At 50.2% G+C, this 15,218-nt stretch overlaps 7 protein-coding genes across 7 annotated transcripts; 2 read left to right on the top strand and 5 right to left on the bottom strand.

The window, feature by feature from the left end:
• Positions 1–689: 689 nt before the first annotated feature.
• EJ05DRAFT_524377 (cysteine proteinase) lies at positions 690–2,649 on the bottom strand (the record flags this gene model as incomplete). The annotated part of the gene is made up of 5 exons (XM_033748819.1): positions 2,321–2,649; positions 2,050–2,263; positions 1,812–1,998; positions 1,442–1,762; positions 690–1,396 (listed from the first exon to the last, which is right to left on the bottom strand). Coding segments are annotated over exons 1-5 (1,710 nt in total), but the record flags the coding sequence as incomplete, so codon positions are not given.
• Positions 2,650–3,593: 944 nt separating this feature from the next.
• On the bottom strand, positions 3,594–5,010 carry EJ05DRAFT_473670 (short-chain dehydrogenase). Its single transcript, XM_033743446.1, has one exon. It carries the CDS (start codon positions 4,839–4,841, stop codon positions 3,837–3,839), a length of 1,005 nt encoding a protein of 334 aa, XP_033603564.1. The 5' UTR covers positions 4,842–5,010; the 3' UTR covers positions 3,594–3,836.
• A 148-nt stretch (positions 5,011–5,158) lies between these two features.
• EJ05DRAFT_508317 (NAD(P)-binding protein) lies at positions 5,159–6,437 on the bottom strand. The gene has a single exon (XM_033748000.1). It carries the CDS (start codon positions 6,251–6,253, stop codon positions 5,240–5,242), a length of 1,014 nt encoding a protein of 337 aa, XP_033603565.1. The 5' UTR covers positions 6,254–6,437; the 3' UTR covers positions 5,159–5,239.
• A 645-nt stretch (positions 6,438–7,082) lies between these two features.
• On the bottom strand, positions 7,083–8,615 carry EJ05DRAFT_535956 (DUF453-domain-containing protein). The gene has a single exon (XM_033749281.1). The coding sequence runs from the start codon at positions 8,349–8,351 to the stop codon at positions 7,119–7,121; it is 1,233 nt and encodes a 410-aa protein (XP_033603566.1). The 5' UTR covers positions 8,352–8,615; the 3' UTR covers positions 7,083–7,118.
• A 587-nt stretch (positions 8,616–9,202) lies between these two features.
• On the top strand, positions 9,203–11,516 carry EJ05DRAFT_497675 (uncharacterized protein; the record flags this gene model as incomplete). The annotated part of the gene is made up of 2 exons (XM_033746568.1): positions 9,203–9,488; positions 9,643–11,516. The coding sequence occupies 2 exons, from the start codon at positions 9,203–9,205 to the stop codon at positions 11,514–11,516; spliced, it is 2,160 nt and encodes a 719-aa protein (XP_033603567.1).
• A 158-nt stretch (positions 11,517–11,674) lies between these two features.
• EJ05DRAFT_253394 (tricarboxylate transport protein, mitochondrial precursor) lies at positions 11,675–13,142 on the bottom strand. The gene is made up of 4 exons (XM_033740185.1): positions 12,786–13,142; positions 12,621–12,723; positions 12,363–12,570; positions 11,675–12,310 (listed from the first exon to the last, which is right to left on the bottom strand). The coding sequence occupies exons 1-4, from the start codon at positions 12,873–12,875 to the stop codon at positions 11,833–11,835; spliced, it is 879 nt and encodes a 292-aa protein (XP_033603568.1). The 5' UTR covers positions 12,876–13,142; the 3' UTR covers positions 11,675–11,832.
• A 268-nt stretch (positions 13,143–13,410) lies between these two features.
• EJ05DRAFT_435296 (MFS general substrate transporter) lies at positions 13,411–15,156 on the top strand (the record flags this gene model as incomplete). The annotated part of the gene is made up of 6 exons (XM_033741692.1): positions 13,411–13,610; positions 13,671–13,898; positions 13,957–14,030; positions 14,083–14,519; positions 14,561–14,912; positions 14,960–15,156. The coding sequence occupies 6 exons, from the start codon at positions 13,411–13,413 to the stop codon at positions 15,154–15,156; spliced, it is 1,488 nt and encodes a 495-aa protein (XP_033603569.1).
• Positions 15,157–15,218: the final 62 nt, after the last annotated feature.

Raw genomic sequence — 15,218 nt, forward strand, 5'->3', positions numbered from 1 at the left:
TTCGAGTTATCGGACTTGGAGTCATCTTCCTTCTTGTCATCTTCCTTCTTGTCGTCGTCCTTCTTCTCGTCGGCCGTCTTCTCGTGATTTTCTTCCGCATTGACTTCAGCAGGGTTCGACTCTTTAGGTCCAGTCTCTGCCGCAGTATCTACATCTAGCTTAGGTTCTTCTTTCTTGCCTGTGGTAGTCGAGGATGATGTTGACTCGGTACCTGCAGTCGTAGAAGGTTCCGGTTTTATATCCCGGGACTTTGACTGCGACTTGGACCTTATCGGGATGACCTGCTGCTTTTCCGTGCTCCTGGCGCGTTCTGTGTCTTCTTCATTCTTGTCGGCAGCTTTCTTTTCCTCTTTTTCCTTCTTCTCCTTGTCCATCTTCTCTTTCTTCGCGGCCTTCTTGAGAGCCATTAATCGCTCCTTTTCATCTGCAATGCGCTTCTCTCTCAATTTCTCACGCTGTCTTTCCTTCCTCCTTGCATTACGTCCGGAAACATTCGTCTTCTTCGACTTGTTGCGTGCTTCCGTCTTGTCACGGCGGTCCTTGGCCCGTTCAGCCTCACGGAGCTTGCCTTTGGCGTGCACCAAGTCGAAGCTTTTGCCTATTGCCTGCAATTTTTCCCGCTTGCTTTCGCGGTTTCGCTTGATGACTTCCTCGGGGGTAGCATTATCATCGTAGCGTTGAGCACTGATTTTTACGTAGATGGTATATTCCCCCGCGTCAAGGTCGAGCTCTGCACTACAAGATCTGCCAGAACCCGAGTCTTGAATACTGCGAGCTATGTATGTCTTCTCGCCGTTTTTGTACAGTCGGAAATGGAGATCGTATCTGTAGCGGCCGTCAAGGCCATTGAAATAGCGTTCGTCAGGTTGACTGAGGACTAGAACCACAGGGCTCTTTTCCTTTAGTGTTAGCGAGTACTTGGTGCTCAGGTAGTCGGCCGTCCATGGAACTTCAACGGAAGTCCACTGCTGAGTCACAGTCCAAGAGTCGTCGAATAAGCGTGTACGGTCAATCTCTGGGTAATACTTGAGAAAGTCCTTGTATGAGATCCAGAAGATACCGTCATCGCCGAAAGTGTGACCAAGCTCCTTCATCATCTCTGGCGTCCATTCCTTAGATCCGTCGCTCCAAGCGCCATTCCACTCTGTCTCTCCCCATGGATTGCGTATCTTGAGCAGTCGCAGCTCGTTGACCTCACGTGCTTCAAGCACACTGTACGCATGCCCTCGCACGAAACCCTCGTCATCTCGTGGGTCCGAGTCTCGACCGTAGCGGGAGCCACAGCCGAAGAGGAAATCCTTGTTGACTTGGGTAAGTTCAGACCATAGCTTATCTTTGTCTAGGACGTGCTCAGAGTAAAGATATGTGGCGACGCCACCCGTAAGGTCTTCGATACCTTCATGATGTCAGTAAGTAGGTAGTTGGTGATACATGGGCATACGACCTTCTCCGGGAAATCCGCCTTCGATAGCCTGATAGTCACCATGGGCCTTTGCATAGGCCTTTTCAAGCAGTGGAAGCCACGTCTCATTCTTGGAGCGGCAGCTGGAGAAATACAGCGCATTGGAACCCTTTCGAAGGTTCTCACGGAAGTCTTTCGGAAGGCGTGAGATGCTATATTCTCCTGCTTGCAGTGGATATATATCCTTGTACGCCTTTCTGCCGTCAGTAGTGATCATATACTCAGATGTATATGACCATTTATCGTCATTCTGTCGGAGAGCCAATCTATCGTCGACAACTTCAGAGATCCATTCGCCATCTATAGCGGGCATTAGATACCAGACGGCTGACAAGTAAGGAGGACGTACCTCTATAGAAGACGAAGCCGTAAACACCGACCTTCTCATCGCGATCGACACAGATGCGCTCCAGTAGCTCCGGTTTCCCAGAGAGAGCAGTTATTGCTGCGAGGAACCAGCAATCGCCAACCGTGCCTTGACATACATCGTTCGCGGTCGCACCATCTTCGTAGAATTGTGGATTCTCGAATATATCCTGAAAGCCATCAGCATCTGAAAAAATTCACATGCAAATACTGTAAGCTACCTCGACACGTTTGACACTCTGCACGCCTGCGAGACCTTGCAATGAATATGGGACCTCAGTAGCCTCAAGACTCTGTAAGGTATCGACAGACCCTAGATCCCAGGTACGGTCATAGTACTTGACGTTCAATCGTTTGCATTCTTCGGCAATGGCACGCACTTTCGACTTGCATGCTCTCGCTGCCTCGTCATAGGACAAAGAGGCCTTTTGGCTACTGTTTCTCAGCACTGTTCTCCTCCATCAATCTACACTCGTGCAGCATGAAGCATACCTTGTTACTATTCCCTCCTTGTTGCTATCAGGCTGATGCGACGGCTCGCCCTCAATATCAACATCCAAACTAGGTGTGACAGATACCTTGGGATACTTCGGACGCGCACAAAAGCGGTCCCAGAAATAGTAGAAGCGATCGTCTTTGGGCCCGGTGCTCCCGGAAGCCGGCAGCGGAATGCCATCCCCTTCTCCGGCCGCCATATCCTGTGGCTCGTCGGCGCCGAAGTCTAGGCCGAGACGTTTCTTCCGGAGGTCGTTGACTTTTGTTCGGAGAGGCATGATGATGCTTTGAGCTCTGTCCCTTTCCTAGGTGTAGATAGTTGCAGTGGGAAAGGAGCTGGATCCGAGAAGACTGTGGCCCAGCTGGTTTTTATCATGCTTCTTTCCCTTGCAGACGCTGCTGCATCTGACGCGGACGGCCAGGATGTGGCTTGCTTTAGGAGCAGCCAGCACAAGGCTGCCGCCGTGCGCTGATACACGAGGCAGTTCAGCCGCAGACTTCGGCCCCAGGTTGGCGGCCTGTGCACCGCATGTGTGCTCTAGGGGTCAGCGCCAGCATTCCCATCACAACCATACAAATGCATCACAATCTTTGGCAATGCAGGAAGACAATTGCACAAGCTTCTCATCTTGCCTGCTCAAGCCTTGTATCCATGTACAGTTCTACGGCGAGTTCGTCGAAGCGCTCCTATCAGCTGCTGTCGCCCCCACGACCACAACATGGTCTCAGAATCACGGCAGCGCGTGTGGCGTTGGGTTTTGGGGGCTGTATTCCGTATCCATCTTCTGCATCTGGAATGGATCGTACTTGTAGAAATCGGTGGCGACAGGCTCGTCTGCGAATGATTTATCAGTGCGACGTGTTTGCCTACTCTAGGATATTGCGCGCACATCTCAAAGTCTGTCTGGAATTAAGGCTATAAATAGCGCCGACTTGTATTTGAGTGACACTATCTTCGATAATTAGGGAATGAATACTATCATACTCTGTTTAGAAGTGAGGATTAGATCACCTTCAGAGTACAAGTGTTCCATAACAGCTAGCTTTATAACTAGAATATCGCCTTACATACGAATACAGAATGTCTCTATAGAGAGCGGCATGGTAAGCACTAATTAAAGTACTAATATTCTAATGCTTATTCTTTCTATAATTCAATGCGATATATGCTACGACACACCCGATCGTTTCATATCTGCTTAGTAGACTTATTCAATTACGACTTCGCATCTCAGATTGTGAGGTTTCGATAGCGACTTCAAGAATACTGATTTCGAGGATTTCGGTGTGCAGCAGTGTCTCTGCTTCGCTTGCAAGGTAATGTACAGACGTCATCGATTGAATAACTAAAAGACTGCAAGGGCAGATGGCGGGCACGTAGTGAGGATAGAGCAGAGACTTGTGAGTTGGAATTGCATCCCATTCGCAGACTAGCTGGCTGGTAATGGAGGCGTGGTAGACCTAAAGCCGTGATAAAGCCTTTATATAACCCTCGTTCGTTCCGCATTCCAGATCAGAGCTTCTCACTGATCGTGTACGCTCTCGTCTCTTTCTCACACCAGTCCCAGAACTCGCTCGCAAGCCCCTTTCCACCCTCCTCCTTTCCCTTCGCCGCCTCTAGCACATCTGGCCTCAACTTCTCCGTCCCGATCTGGCCCCATGGCATCACATACACGCCGTTCCTCTCCAACCCAATATCCGGCGAGCACCCGGCGTAAAGCTCCGTCGCAGCGCCAAACTCCGCATGGTAGCACCCCATCAACAATATCGCCCTGCCTATCCACCCCATATGTCTCTGCAATTCCGACCTCAGGTTGCCCGGGTTGAAGCTCGCACTTACGATGCCCTCGCGTCCATACCTCCTCGCGAACTCACTACCCAGGAAGAAGTTCCCAGCCTTCGACATTCCGTAGTTGAGCCATGGGTTCGGGTCGATTTCCGGGCCGTCGGGTCCAAGCTGAACTCCGTATTTGGGCGTGGCGACCTGGACCCCGATGCTACCGGCCCAGGTTACGCGTACGGAGCCAGGTGGAGAGGTCTGCGCCGTGGAACGGAGGACAGGCAGAAGAGCGGTGCTGAGCAGGAACGGGCCAAGGCAGTTCGTGCCCATCTGCAGCTCGTGGCCTTGCGCGGTGACGGAGCCTGCGGCGGGCACCATGACGCCGGCATTGTTGTACAGGACGTCCAGTCTCGACTCCTTGGCCATGAAGGCGGCCGCGGCGGCGCTCACGGTGGGCAGGTCGGACAGGTCGAGCTGCAGGAAGTCCAGCTTGCCGGTTGAGGATGGTGCAGCATGTTGGATGTCTGTAAGGGCGGCATTGTATTTCTCGGAGCTGCGTCCGGCGATGTAGACGGTTGCATTGCGGGAGTAGAGGATGCGGGCGAGCTCTTTGCCCACGCCGGCGTAGCCGCCTGTGACGATGTGGACGCGGCCGGTTTGGTCGGGAAGAGTGTCGATGGTCAGGGGAGGGCTGGGGATGAAGAAGGATTGCGAGAGGATTGATGATGCTTGTCCCATGTTTTTTTGCGGCTCACGTGAGCTGTACGATGCTGCACGATATATGCTAGTGAGTCGAGATTAGGATAAGCCCCCTCGGAATAGCGAGAGTCCTCGGAAATCACACGACTTTCTTCGGGTAATCGTGAGATGGATGGCTTTTGATACTTCGACATGAAATCGTCCAGGAGGTGATTAATAAGGTCAGACTTGGACATGGATTGTTTATGCGTGGAAAGTTCGAGTCATTGCACTAGTCCGATTCCTATCAGCAAGGATCCACAGCGTCGCTTACATGGATCATCAGTTCCAGGGAATTGGCACAGAGTGAAGTGCATGTGTTTATAGCGTTATGGGTCGTATGGAATTGCTTGACTACGGGCATGGTTTTATTTCTGTTGCCTAACTATTGTGAAATTTTATTTCAAATGAGCTATGTTTGCCTCAACACTCTCTCTAAGAGGAATGAGTTTCTCCTGGCCAAAGTTCTTGCGTAGAATCTCCTCAGTACGTGGCTTCCGCAAAATAACACTTAGATCATTGCCTGGGTTCTCCAAGCGGTTGTTGAACTTATGATCAGGACGAAGCTCCTGCAGAATGTCGATGATAATGTTTTTGTTGAATGGGTCAGTGAACGCGAAGACCCGCTCATTCTGTATCTCAGGATCGATCAAAGCGGCGACATGTAGCCGTGCACAATCTCGGACATCAACGTGATACTGTGGAGCTGGAGTGTCCATTGCTGTACCTCCATTGTACGTGTCTGGAACCCAATTGCCAGTGCTCGCAGGCTGGTTGTCAGGGTCGATGATTGGGCCCATGTTTGTATTTGGCAGTACGGAATTGGCAACGAAATGAGGCTTCTTCTCCTTTACAAACTTCCATAGCGCCTGCTCGGCTTGAGTCTTGCTCGCACCATATACATCCCAGGCTCGATCTTCCTTAATAGGACCTGGCGCCCACGCACGCTCGACGCACTCTTCGTTCCAGGTGTTCTCGTCGATATCGAACTTGACATTTGGCTTCGGATTTGTTGCTGCCGTGGACGAGCTAGTGTAAACTAAGCGCTTCACACTGGGCTCAGCGGCCGTAGATTCGAGAACATGTTCGATTCCAGCAATGACAACCGGAATGACCTTTTGCGGATCTGGGTCGAAGGTCAAGATGCTTGCCATGTGGACGACTCCAGAGACTCCTTTGACGGCATTATCGAATGCACCCTTCACAGACATATCTGGCACAACGGCAATCTCGAGTGATCCAGGGCCGTATTTCTTGTTGAAATGATCCAGCAACCATTTGCCCTTATCCTCTGAGCGGACTGTTCCCCGCACTTTGAAGCCTGCGATGAGAAGCTGGTCAACGGTATGACTCGCGATGAATCCATTAGCACCTGTCACTAGGACGAGGGAGCCTTTCGAAATTGCGGACATGATGGACGGAAATTTGGTAATGATCAAGGTGAATGAAACAAAGAAGCCCGTACCATATGTTGTAAACGAAAGCTTTTGTAGTGGACCAAGTGAAGGGTTGTGTTGGCTTTGTAAGCTGGCTGCATCGATAGGTGCTCGGTTCGATGCGCCTCAATTGTACCACTTGTAGTTTTGAGCAATTTCATGCACGATAAACAATCCGTCATGAAGACCGAGGTGTGTTACAAAGAAATGATGACATATCCATACGTCTATCGGGACCCCACTTACCGAAGAGCACCTAAGTGGTTCCTCGTTCATGCTTATACACAGACGTGAGCATATACAATCGGATACAATCCGAAGTACTAGATTAGGATTGTATGATTAGTCACCCTAAAAGTACAGATTGAGCTTGGAATCTATGCTAAGGGATTGAGATTGCTTGTGTTAGATTGATTAAAGTGGGTGTATAGCCGGGGCCCTATATTGGGCTATATTCAGGCATTATTTATGCCTAAGGCTGCCATATTAGTGCCTTAGGCTAGACTTTGGGCCTTAGGTAGAAATAATGCCTGAATATGGCCTAATATTAGGCCCGCAGCTATTTACCCCACTTTATTCAATCTAACACAATCAATCTGACCAATCAGATTAAGATTGTACCGTCTTGGCAATCATTTTGAGTCGTAGATTGAGCTTGTATTCTCTATCAAAATTTTGGCCCAGATTGAGATTGCATAGATTCGGATTGTATATGCTCACGTCTGCTTATACACTAGCAACACAAGGATTAGTTTAGTGGGAACTCATGAGTGGGCCGAATAGAAATATTCAACATAGATCCTTTACTGGTCCAGTTACACGCAGATTATGATATTATGAATCAATTATAGTACAACACATTGCCTTCGAACAGACGCCTCGCTGTTCGCGACACTGTGCACTGGACAACATGTGAACTGCTCTCCAGGAGTAGGACATCAGCGTCAACAGAAATTGAGCCGCCGGGATGCTTGACTGTGACAGCGCGAGTTTTGCCACTTGTGGCGGGCGCTTTACAGTACATAGTCTCTGCGTTGTTGGGACTCGGTGTACGTTCCGGTGTTGGTAGAGCCTCAGAGGTTGATAGCAGGTTTGGCACGGTGCCATCTATGCAGACGGCCGCACCAAGACACACTGCTCCTGTAAGTTGTAGACTTGGGTGCGGTTTTCCCATGCTGAAAGATTGGACCTGAATATCCATACCAGGACTTGAAGAAGGCCACACAATCGCGATCTTGGGCGTGCCTCGCCTGGCAGCGGCTTCTTCTTGATTATTGGCCATGTTCATCTTGATGGCACCAGCCCTGCGAATGCATTCGACCGTGTCCACGTAAAGTTGGTCTTGCGGCATTGCTGCTGACAACCAAGTTGGGAGAGTAAAAGCGTTGACAAATACAAAGGGGTTTGCAGCATCGACTAAAGTAGCTTGTACGGTGAATGGAGTGTCAAAGGTCGATACGGTAAGCTCCTCAACCCGATTACCGCTGGGAAACAATGCCCCTGTGACGCTTCCTGCAGGATCAACAAATGCGACGTGGACTTGACGGCCACTATCAACCACCCCAGCCATGTCATATAAGCCATCCTCTTCGAAATGGTCGTTCTCATCAACATCCACGGTCTCGACCATGATTCGAGAAGTGTTCGTGTTGAAAATCCTGACTTCGACCTGGCGAACACCTGGATCTGCTATCACCAATCGTTCATCCAAGGCAAAAGGGCCCACGCCGCTGGCCATGTTCCCACAATTGCCACTGAAATCAACAGTCTCCATTCCAACAGAGACTTGAGCAAAGGTATACTCCACATCAGCATCAGAGCGCTGGGAAGGACTAATGATCGCGACCTTCGAAGTTGTTGATGTCGCACCCCCGACGCCGTCAATCTGACGAGGCTCGTTGTTCTTTGAGCCCATTGCTGCCAGTAGAGGCCTGACCCATTGATCTTGTGATGCTGGTAGATCCTTTCTGTGTATAAAAAGTCCCTTCGAAGTCCCGGCCCGCATCAGAACGGCGGGCAGGACGTGTCGAACTCTTTTTCGTTTGAGTGTCGTTTCTTGCATGTGGACACCCATATTGATCTTTGTTACTGTAATGCCCTGGGTTTGATGAAGTGTTCCGGTAGTGCGTGGCTGTGGTGATGAGATAGCTTGACCACGCAGCGAGACATATGTTCGGCACGACGTGGCCTATTGTACTAGAGTCCATCTTCTTATGATGTTATTGCGTACGACGGGTGCAGTGATCAGGTCTGCAATCCCGCGGCTACTACATCCTGTCAAAGTCCAAAAAGAGGCATCACGACGATCTTGTTACTGACATGAAGCGCGACTTCAGTGAGGGAAGTGTATGTGGTGAGTACACACTGAGTGATCTGTACCCGCGGGAAGTTTGCCATCTGCTACATTAGGTAATAATAGTGACCACTGAGTAATCAAAGTCGGCGTCACTTTGGTCACTCAAACAGTACTAGCCCGATTCTCCTGACGCCTGAACCACTTTGCGACCCCAAAGTGAAGAGTTGATAACGCATCGTTTCTGAAATTCTCAGCGTTGAAGAAATAACGCCAATAGACCGCTCAGCATAATATGCTCCTCGCTATATGTTGATTGTTGAATAGTTCATCTTTCGTTCTCGCTGGTTGGCCTAGCATGGATGCGTGTGAGCCGGGCAGCGCTAAGGAAGGTCTCTATACCACCCAGGGCTTACGTCTCATCTCACTAATCCACTACTCAATAACACATGTGCCGTCTATATGGGGCGGCTGCCGAAGAAGCGGGTACATGGCCTACTTAACAAGGTTCAGTTCCCGCGGCCAGCACCACTTGTACGATTGACTACACCCATCACTGCCATGCTCCGTCACCTACCCGTCTCGAATCAGTTCACAGAGGATCCGACCGAGAAGGCGTCGGACGTATAGTCATGCCTACTCGAGAGTCGCTTACAGCCAATGGAAAGCCCAGAAAGCGTGCTACCGAAGCTTGTACTACATGCCGCCGCAGAAAGATCAAATGCGATGGGGCCCAGCCCAATTGCGTCAATTGCAAAACTTTCAATCGGATATGCTCGTACGAGCCGATCGAAGAAGAAGTCCGCCGCCAGCAAAAGCCGAGGAAACGTGTTCGGCGTGGAACGACATCGGATGCATCGCCTACAAGCAGCCTAATCGGAAATGAAGGCGATCAACAAACAACTGTTCCTGCCAGAGGTAAGCGAGTGATTCGGGTTGTCGTGTGGCTCCATGTTCCGGATCTTTCTGCCTTTGTAGTTCAGTATTCTAGCGGCCTACACATAATATACCAGTTGAGCCCGGTAGGGCCTCTAGCATATGCCGAATCAGCCGAGCTAATATTTAGGATCAGACACCCAAAGAAATGTTTCTACGATAGTCTTCTCCGCAAACGGAACTTCAAGCTACCATGGGCAAACGAGCGCTCTTTTTGAAGAGCTGCATTCTGAGCCTTTACTGCAAGCAAGACCGATACCCAGGATATCTGAGGCCTGGGCCGAAAAGGGCCTTGTCGCAGAAGCGGCTAAACAAAGACAGATGGAAGACGTGAACTTTGCCGCAGGAACCCTTGATTTCGATGGAGTTGATCCTGATCTCGGCATGCATCTCCTTTCTCTGCATTGGAATCGTCAACATCACTCATTCTTGATTACGTATAGACCTGTGTTCATGAGAGATATGGCCTGCCAGGGGCCTTACTTCTCAAGGATTCTATTGAACGCCATCTACTTTGGAGCAGCAAAGTTTAGTCCTCGCCTAGAAGTTCGGAAGGACCCGAATGATGTTAGGACTGCTGGGTGGCAGTTCAGAGAGCGTGTTCGAGAACTTCTAGGGAGCGCACTAGACAAAAGTGAGATTACTACCATTCAGGCTCTCCTAGTCATGACAAACTCCCTATTCGCTCTTGGCGACGAACGAAGCGCAGCTTGGCTGTACGCTGGACTTGCATTTCGGATGATCATCGATCTAGGCATGCATGTTGACGCGCCGGACATCTTGTCTGTTCGCAAACTTTCAGAAGAAGATATCGAAGTACGTCGTCGAGTCTTCTGGGGAGCGTTTGTTGTCGACAAGATCCAGTCGCTGTACCATGGCCGACCAGTGACTTTTCAAGGGCAAGACGCTAGAGTCCCCATAAAGTTCCTAGACACATTTGAGGAGCTGGAGAGGTGGAAGCCTTTTGCTTATACTCCACAAATCGAACAATATGGCGGTTGTCCTGCGTTTAGCGTATCGACCTTTAGCCATTTGTGCAAGCTTTCTGTCATTCTGGGGGACATTCTTACATCGATTTATGCTGAAAACAGCTCAGAAAGAACTCCAGACGAGCTATCCAGGCTTTTAGAGGAGCTGAATGGAAAGCTGGTCCAATGGCGCAATTCAATTCCGAAGCACATGGAATTCGATCATACTAAGCCGACGCTCTCAGATCCGCCGCCACATATTTTCTCTTTACTCATCATGCACCAAGTATTGGTGATCCTACTACATCGTCCCTTTGTCGCTGATGGCCACCTCTATCGCAATGCACGATCAGTTCCTGCCAATGCGTTTGCGGCGTGCGCAACAGCAGCCACTCAGATCGTACATCTTTTACGAGCCTACGACAAAGCCTTTTCGATCCGCAAAGCCCCGTATCTCATCTCATATGCTTGCTACGTTAGTGCTACTATACATGCGCGGATTGTGGCGCAACGTGGCCGCTTATCTGAGGCATATTCTTCTGTTGAGACTTGTCTCGCTGTCTTCGAAGAGAACCAAGAGACTAACTGGGCTGTCAAGCGAGCCAATATCATCATCCAGAATCTACTCAAGAAGCTGGGTTCTACTTTGCCCCAGAGACCATGGAAGATCTCCAGTAATGCGAACATACCTAACTCCAGTGGCGATACTGACCCACCTCCTGCGACGGCGCCGTTATCACTTGCCGACTCCTCTGCCGTTGAGCAGCCGTCCCCAACGTCGAGTCTGGACTTGGACGCAATCATACAGAGTTTTGCCCCTGACCAGGATCTATCTCAGTCTGAGTTTACAATCCGCACCGATCATCCGATTTCTGGAGATTTCTATCCACCACAAGGGCAGTCTGGTTCATACAACTCCGCGTATCCATTGCAGATGGCCTACAATCCATATAACTCTGATCCTAACATTGACGATCTCTTGTTCGGGTTCAACAGCTCTACTCTCGACAATTTCTCCTTCCCAGACTGGACAGGTACATGATGCCAAAATAGCGTCGGAAACTTGTCTTTCAGTCAAAAGGAATCTACTTTCAGCGTGAACACGGAATATGGAAGATATGATGGATTGACATATAGGACTAAAAGACCAATAGCATTGGCGATATCTCTTGGGTGCTTTGTCCGAAATTCATTCGTCTGAAGCATCGCACCTTTCAGGCAGGTACTAGGTCTTGATGGATATTGGTCAACCATCTAGCTCCTCATTGCGGTGTTACAAGTGGAATGCTTAGCAAAAGCACCTACCCAGCCGAACACTGAACACAACTTCCTCGTAACATTCCATAATGTGATATCTCCTACATCAACACAGTCTCTGTCCTTGCATACATCAAGGCAGCTGTAATCTTCTCATACACTGTGAAGACAATACCACCACTAAACACCAATCTCCCGAGCCTCATCGTGCTGCCAGACCAGAACCCTCGGATACCAGAAGAGGACAGAATATCTCTCACTGCCTGAACAGTAGTCGCTCCTTGAGTACTCTGCGTACGAGTCTTGGTTGCATCGAACGGCTGCGTCGCGTAGACGGTCACAACACCTGCCGCAGCACCAACTCCAAAAGTCGTCACGCTATTCTGCGGCAGACTCAAGTTGACAGCAAAGTCTTTGAGGACGTTGTACGAACCCATGCGTACAGCTGACGTTGATCCTTGCTTCAAGGTCGTTGAAAAGAGACCTCGATATAGACCGCGGACGCCGTTCTCTCGGACGATTATGCCAATGGCATGGAAGCCTCCTCGAAATCTTCTGGCGCCCTTTGCGTCGTCAATTCTGGTCTACTCATCAGCCACAGCACAAGCAGTAATGGTCCTGATGTTCTTACAGCGCCGTCTTCACGCGTTCCGTCGGCGTCACAGCAATAACACTCTCAACACATCCTGCCACCATACCGGCAAAAATCCCTCGCATCGGAGACAACTTCCCCTTTTCATCCACGAGCGTATTTCGTATCGAATCGAAGCCGAGAAATCGCACTCCGGCCTTGAATGCAGTGCCAATAATCAGCGTCGAGCATCCTGTGTATACAGCCCCTGATATCGTAAGCCACGTCCGTCTTTGTGAACTATAGTAGTAGACTTACCTATGCCCTCCGTCCGTGCGACTTGCGTGATGATTTTGAAGGGGTTTCGCGAGCCGGACTGGCCGTGTAGCTGCACTCTGGTCTTCGCGAACTCGAATGGATACTGTAGCATCACGAGATTAGCTTCAGGCTGGTATTACTGTCAGAGTGTGGACAGCGACTTACTGTGGCTGTGGCTTCGACAGCACCCGCAATGCTCCCGGCGAATAGGGACACGCCAGGCGTTGGTTTCTGTTTCTGTGTATCTGCACGCATGCTGTCTATTTCTCCATGATCTATCCTCTATGCAGGCTGGAAATGATGTGTAGCTCTATGCAGAATGCTTTATAATAGACTGCCTTGGGCTTGCGTTGCTTACACTGCTAGAATTATTGCGGGTACATTCGTCTGCCTGTTTTCGATAGGATTAGGACTACGTAGATATACATCCGGCCTTTTACTTCCGTCGCACATCCGCGTTCTACTAGGTTCCGGGTAGATCCCGAGGCATGCTACTAGTTACTAAGTGAGTAGTGTGTACACGTGTGTATGTACCCGCGGGACATGACTATACGGGGGCGGGATCAACGACCCGATTCAGACGACCCGCCTCCACATCGTAATTACCCCAGATCAGACACTACATACGACCAGACATACCAAGACGCTTGCAACATGGCTGATGTTGGTTTAATTATAAAGCTTGTCACTACGACCTCGCCGTGAAAAAACAAGACCTGCAAGCCAAGACGCTGTCGAGTCGTCTGTATTGGTGACCGCAACCCGTCAGAAGTGGCATTCATTTCCCAAAATGGCAGCCGAAATCGAAAAACAGTCTCATGTTCACCAAGAGTACACCGGCTCAGAGACTCGCACGCCGGTGCAGATCCAGTCGCAATTTGCCCTGCTGCGCGACCTCTCGGACGACCAGATGCAAGCTCTGGACAAGAGAATAGTCAAGATCCTGGATTGGCGGATGATGCCCATCATCACACTGATGTTCCTAATGAGGTAGTTTCATCTCGCCTCGTCAAGGCAGTAATATGCGAAACATGAATTGACTCGTTTCAGCTATCTCGACCGCATCAATGTCTCCAATGCTCGTCTCGCAGGCCTGCAAGACGACTTGCACATGTCCGACACGATCTGGAACGCCGGGATTTCGACATTCTATGTGGGGTATTTGATCGGGCAGCTTCCAGGGGTGATATGGATGACGAAGATGAAGCCGAATCTGTTCTTGCCGGGGGTGATGCTCGCGTGGAGTGCTGCGACGATATGCATGCCGGCGATGACGAAGTGGGTTTTCTGAGTGTGTTCGCAGAGGGGAGACTTTGCAGCGTTGACACGGTGCTAGTGGAACTGGCTTCGTGCTCTGTCGATTCGTCATCGGGCTCTGTGAGGCGCCGTTCTTCCCTGGTATCACGCTGAGTGAGTACGCAACGAGGAAGGAAGTGGTGGATGTGGTGCTGATTGAGAGTAGTGACGTCGTCGTGGTATAACAAGCGTGAGAGTCCCACTCGGATGGCAGTGTGGCATGCCGGCAACACCGTCTCTAACATACTGTCTGGCTTCCTTGCCGCTGGTATCTTGACAAACATGGAAGGCGTCCATGGTCTGCACAGCTGGCAGTGGTTTTTCATCATAGAAGGTGCAGCATCAATTGCGATAGCTGTGGCAGCTTTCTTCCTTCTCCCAAGTTGGCCACACGATACGAGGTTTCTCACAGAAGAGGAGCGTGAGATGGCTCAGTATAGAGTTCTGGTATCGAATGGAGGCGTCGAAGAAGCCTTGGGTGGAACGTGGGATGGCATAAAGGAGGCGGCCAAAGACCCTTTCACATGGTTGTTTTGTGGAATGCATTTTGCCTTGGTTACGGCGCAGAGCTTCAAGGACTTCTTGCCATCGGTAAGCCTCTTCGTACCAGGCCATCCAGATTCAGAGCACTTACAGAAGCATAGATCATGGAGACGTTCGGCTTCGACACGCTAACCACGTACCTCGTCCAAGCACCTCCCTATGCAATCGCGTATGCTATATCATGCGGACTTGCCTACTCGTCAGGTTATTTCCAAGAGTCTTGCTTTCACATCATCGTCCCGATAATCTTCAGTGCCTTGGGTGCTTCACTGTTGATCGCAACCCTCAACGTTGGCGCACGTTACTTCGGGTTGATCCTGCTTATAACCGGCACGTATAGCGGACTCAATCTGCAGCTCTCATGGGAGACTACAGTGGTGCCCCATCCACGTAAGAAGAAAGCTGCACTGATCGCCATTGCAAATGCTATTTCGCAAGTCTCGCACTGGTTCAGTAAGTATTCTGAGCTTCGATGGGAGCGTTCATCTGACAGCGCAAAGGCCCACAATTTTTCCCGACATCCCAAGAGCCGTTTTATCGCCTAGGGGGTGGATTGATCCTTTTTGGCTGTCTTTTCGCCGTCATAATATGTCTGTTGGTAACTTGGCGGGCGAAAGTCCTCAACAAAAAGCTCGATGAGGCGGAAGGGTGGTCGGAGCATACGGGTAATGAACGGGGTTGGAGATATGTATACTAGGCTCAGCTCCCGCAGGAATTTACAGTTTGACGATAAGATGATTTTTTGGACCTGGTCGTTTA

The sequence above is a fragment of the Pseudovirgaria hyperparasitica genome, assembly GCF_010093815.1.
Source record: "Pseudovirgaria hyperparasitica strain CBS 121739 unplaced genomic scaffold EJ05scaffold_3, whole genome shotgun sequence".
NCBI classification, from domain to species: Eukaryota; Fungi; Ascomycota; class Dothideomycetes; order Acrospermales; family Acrospermaceae; genus Pseudovirgaria; species Pseudovirgaria hyperparasitica.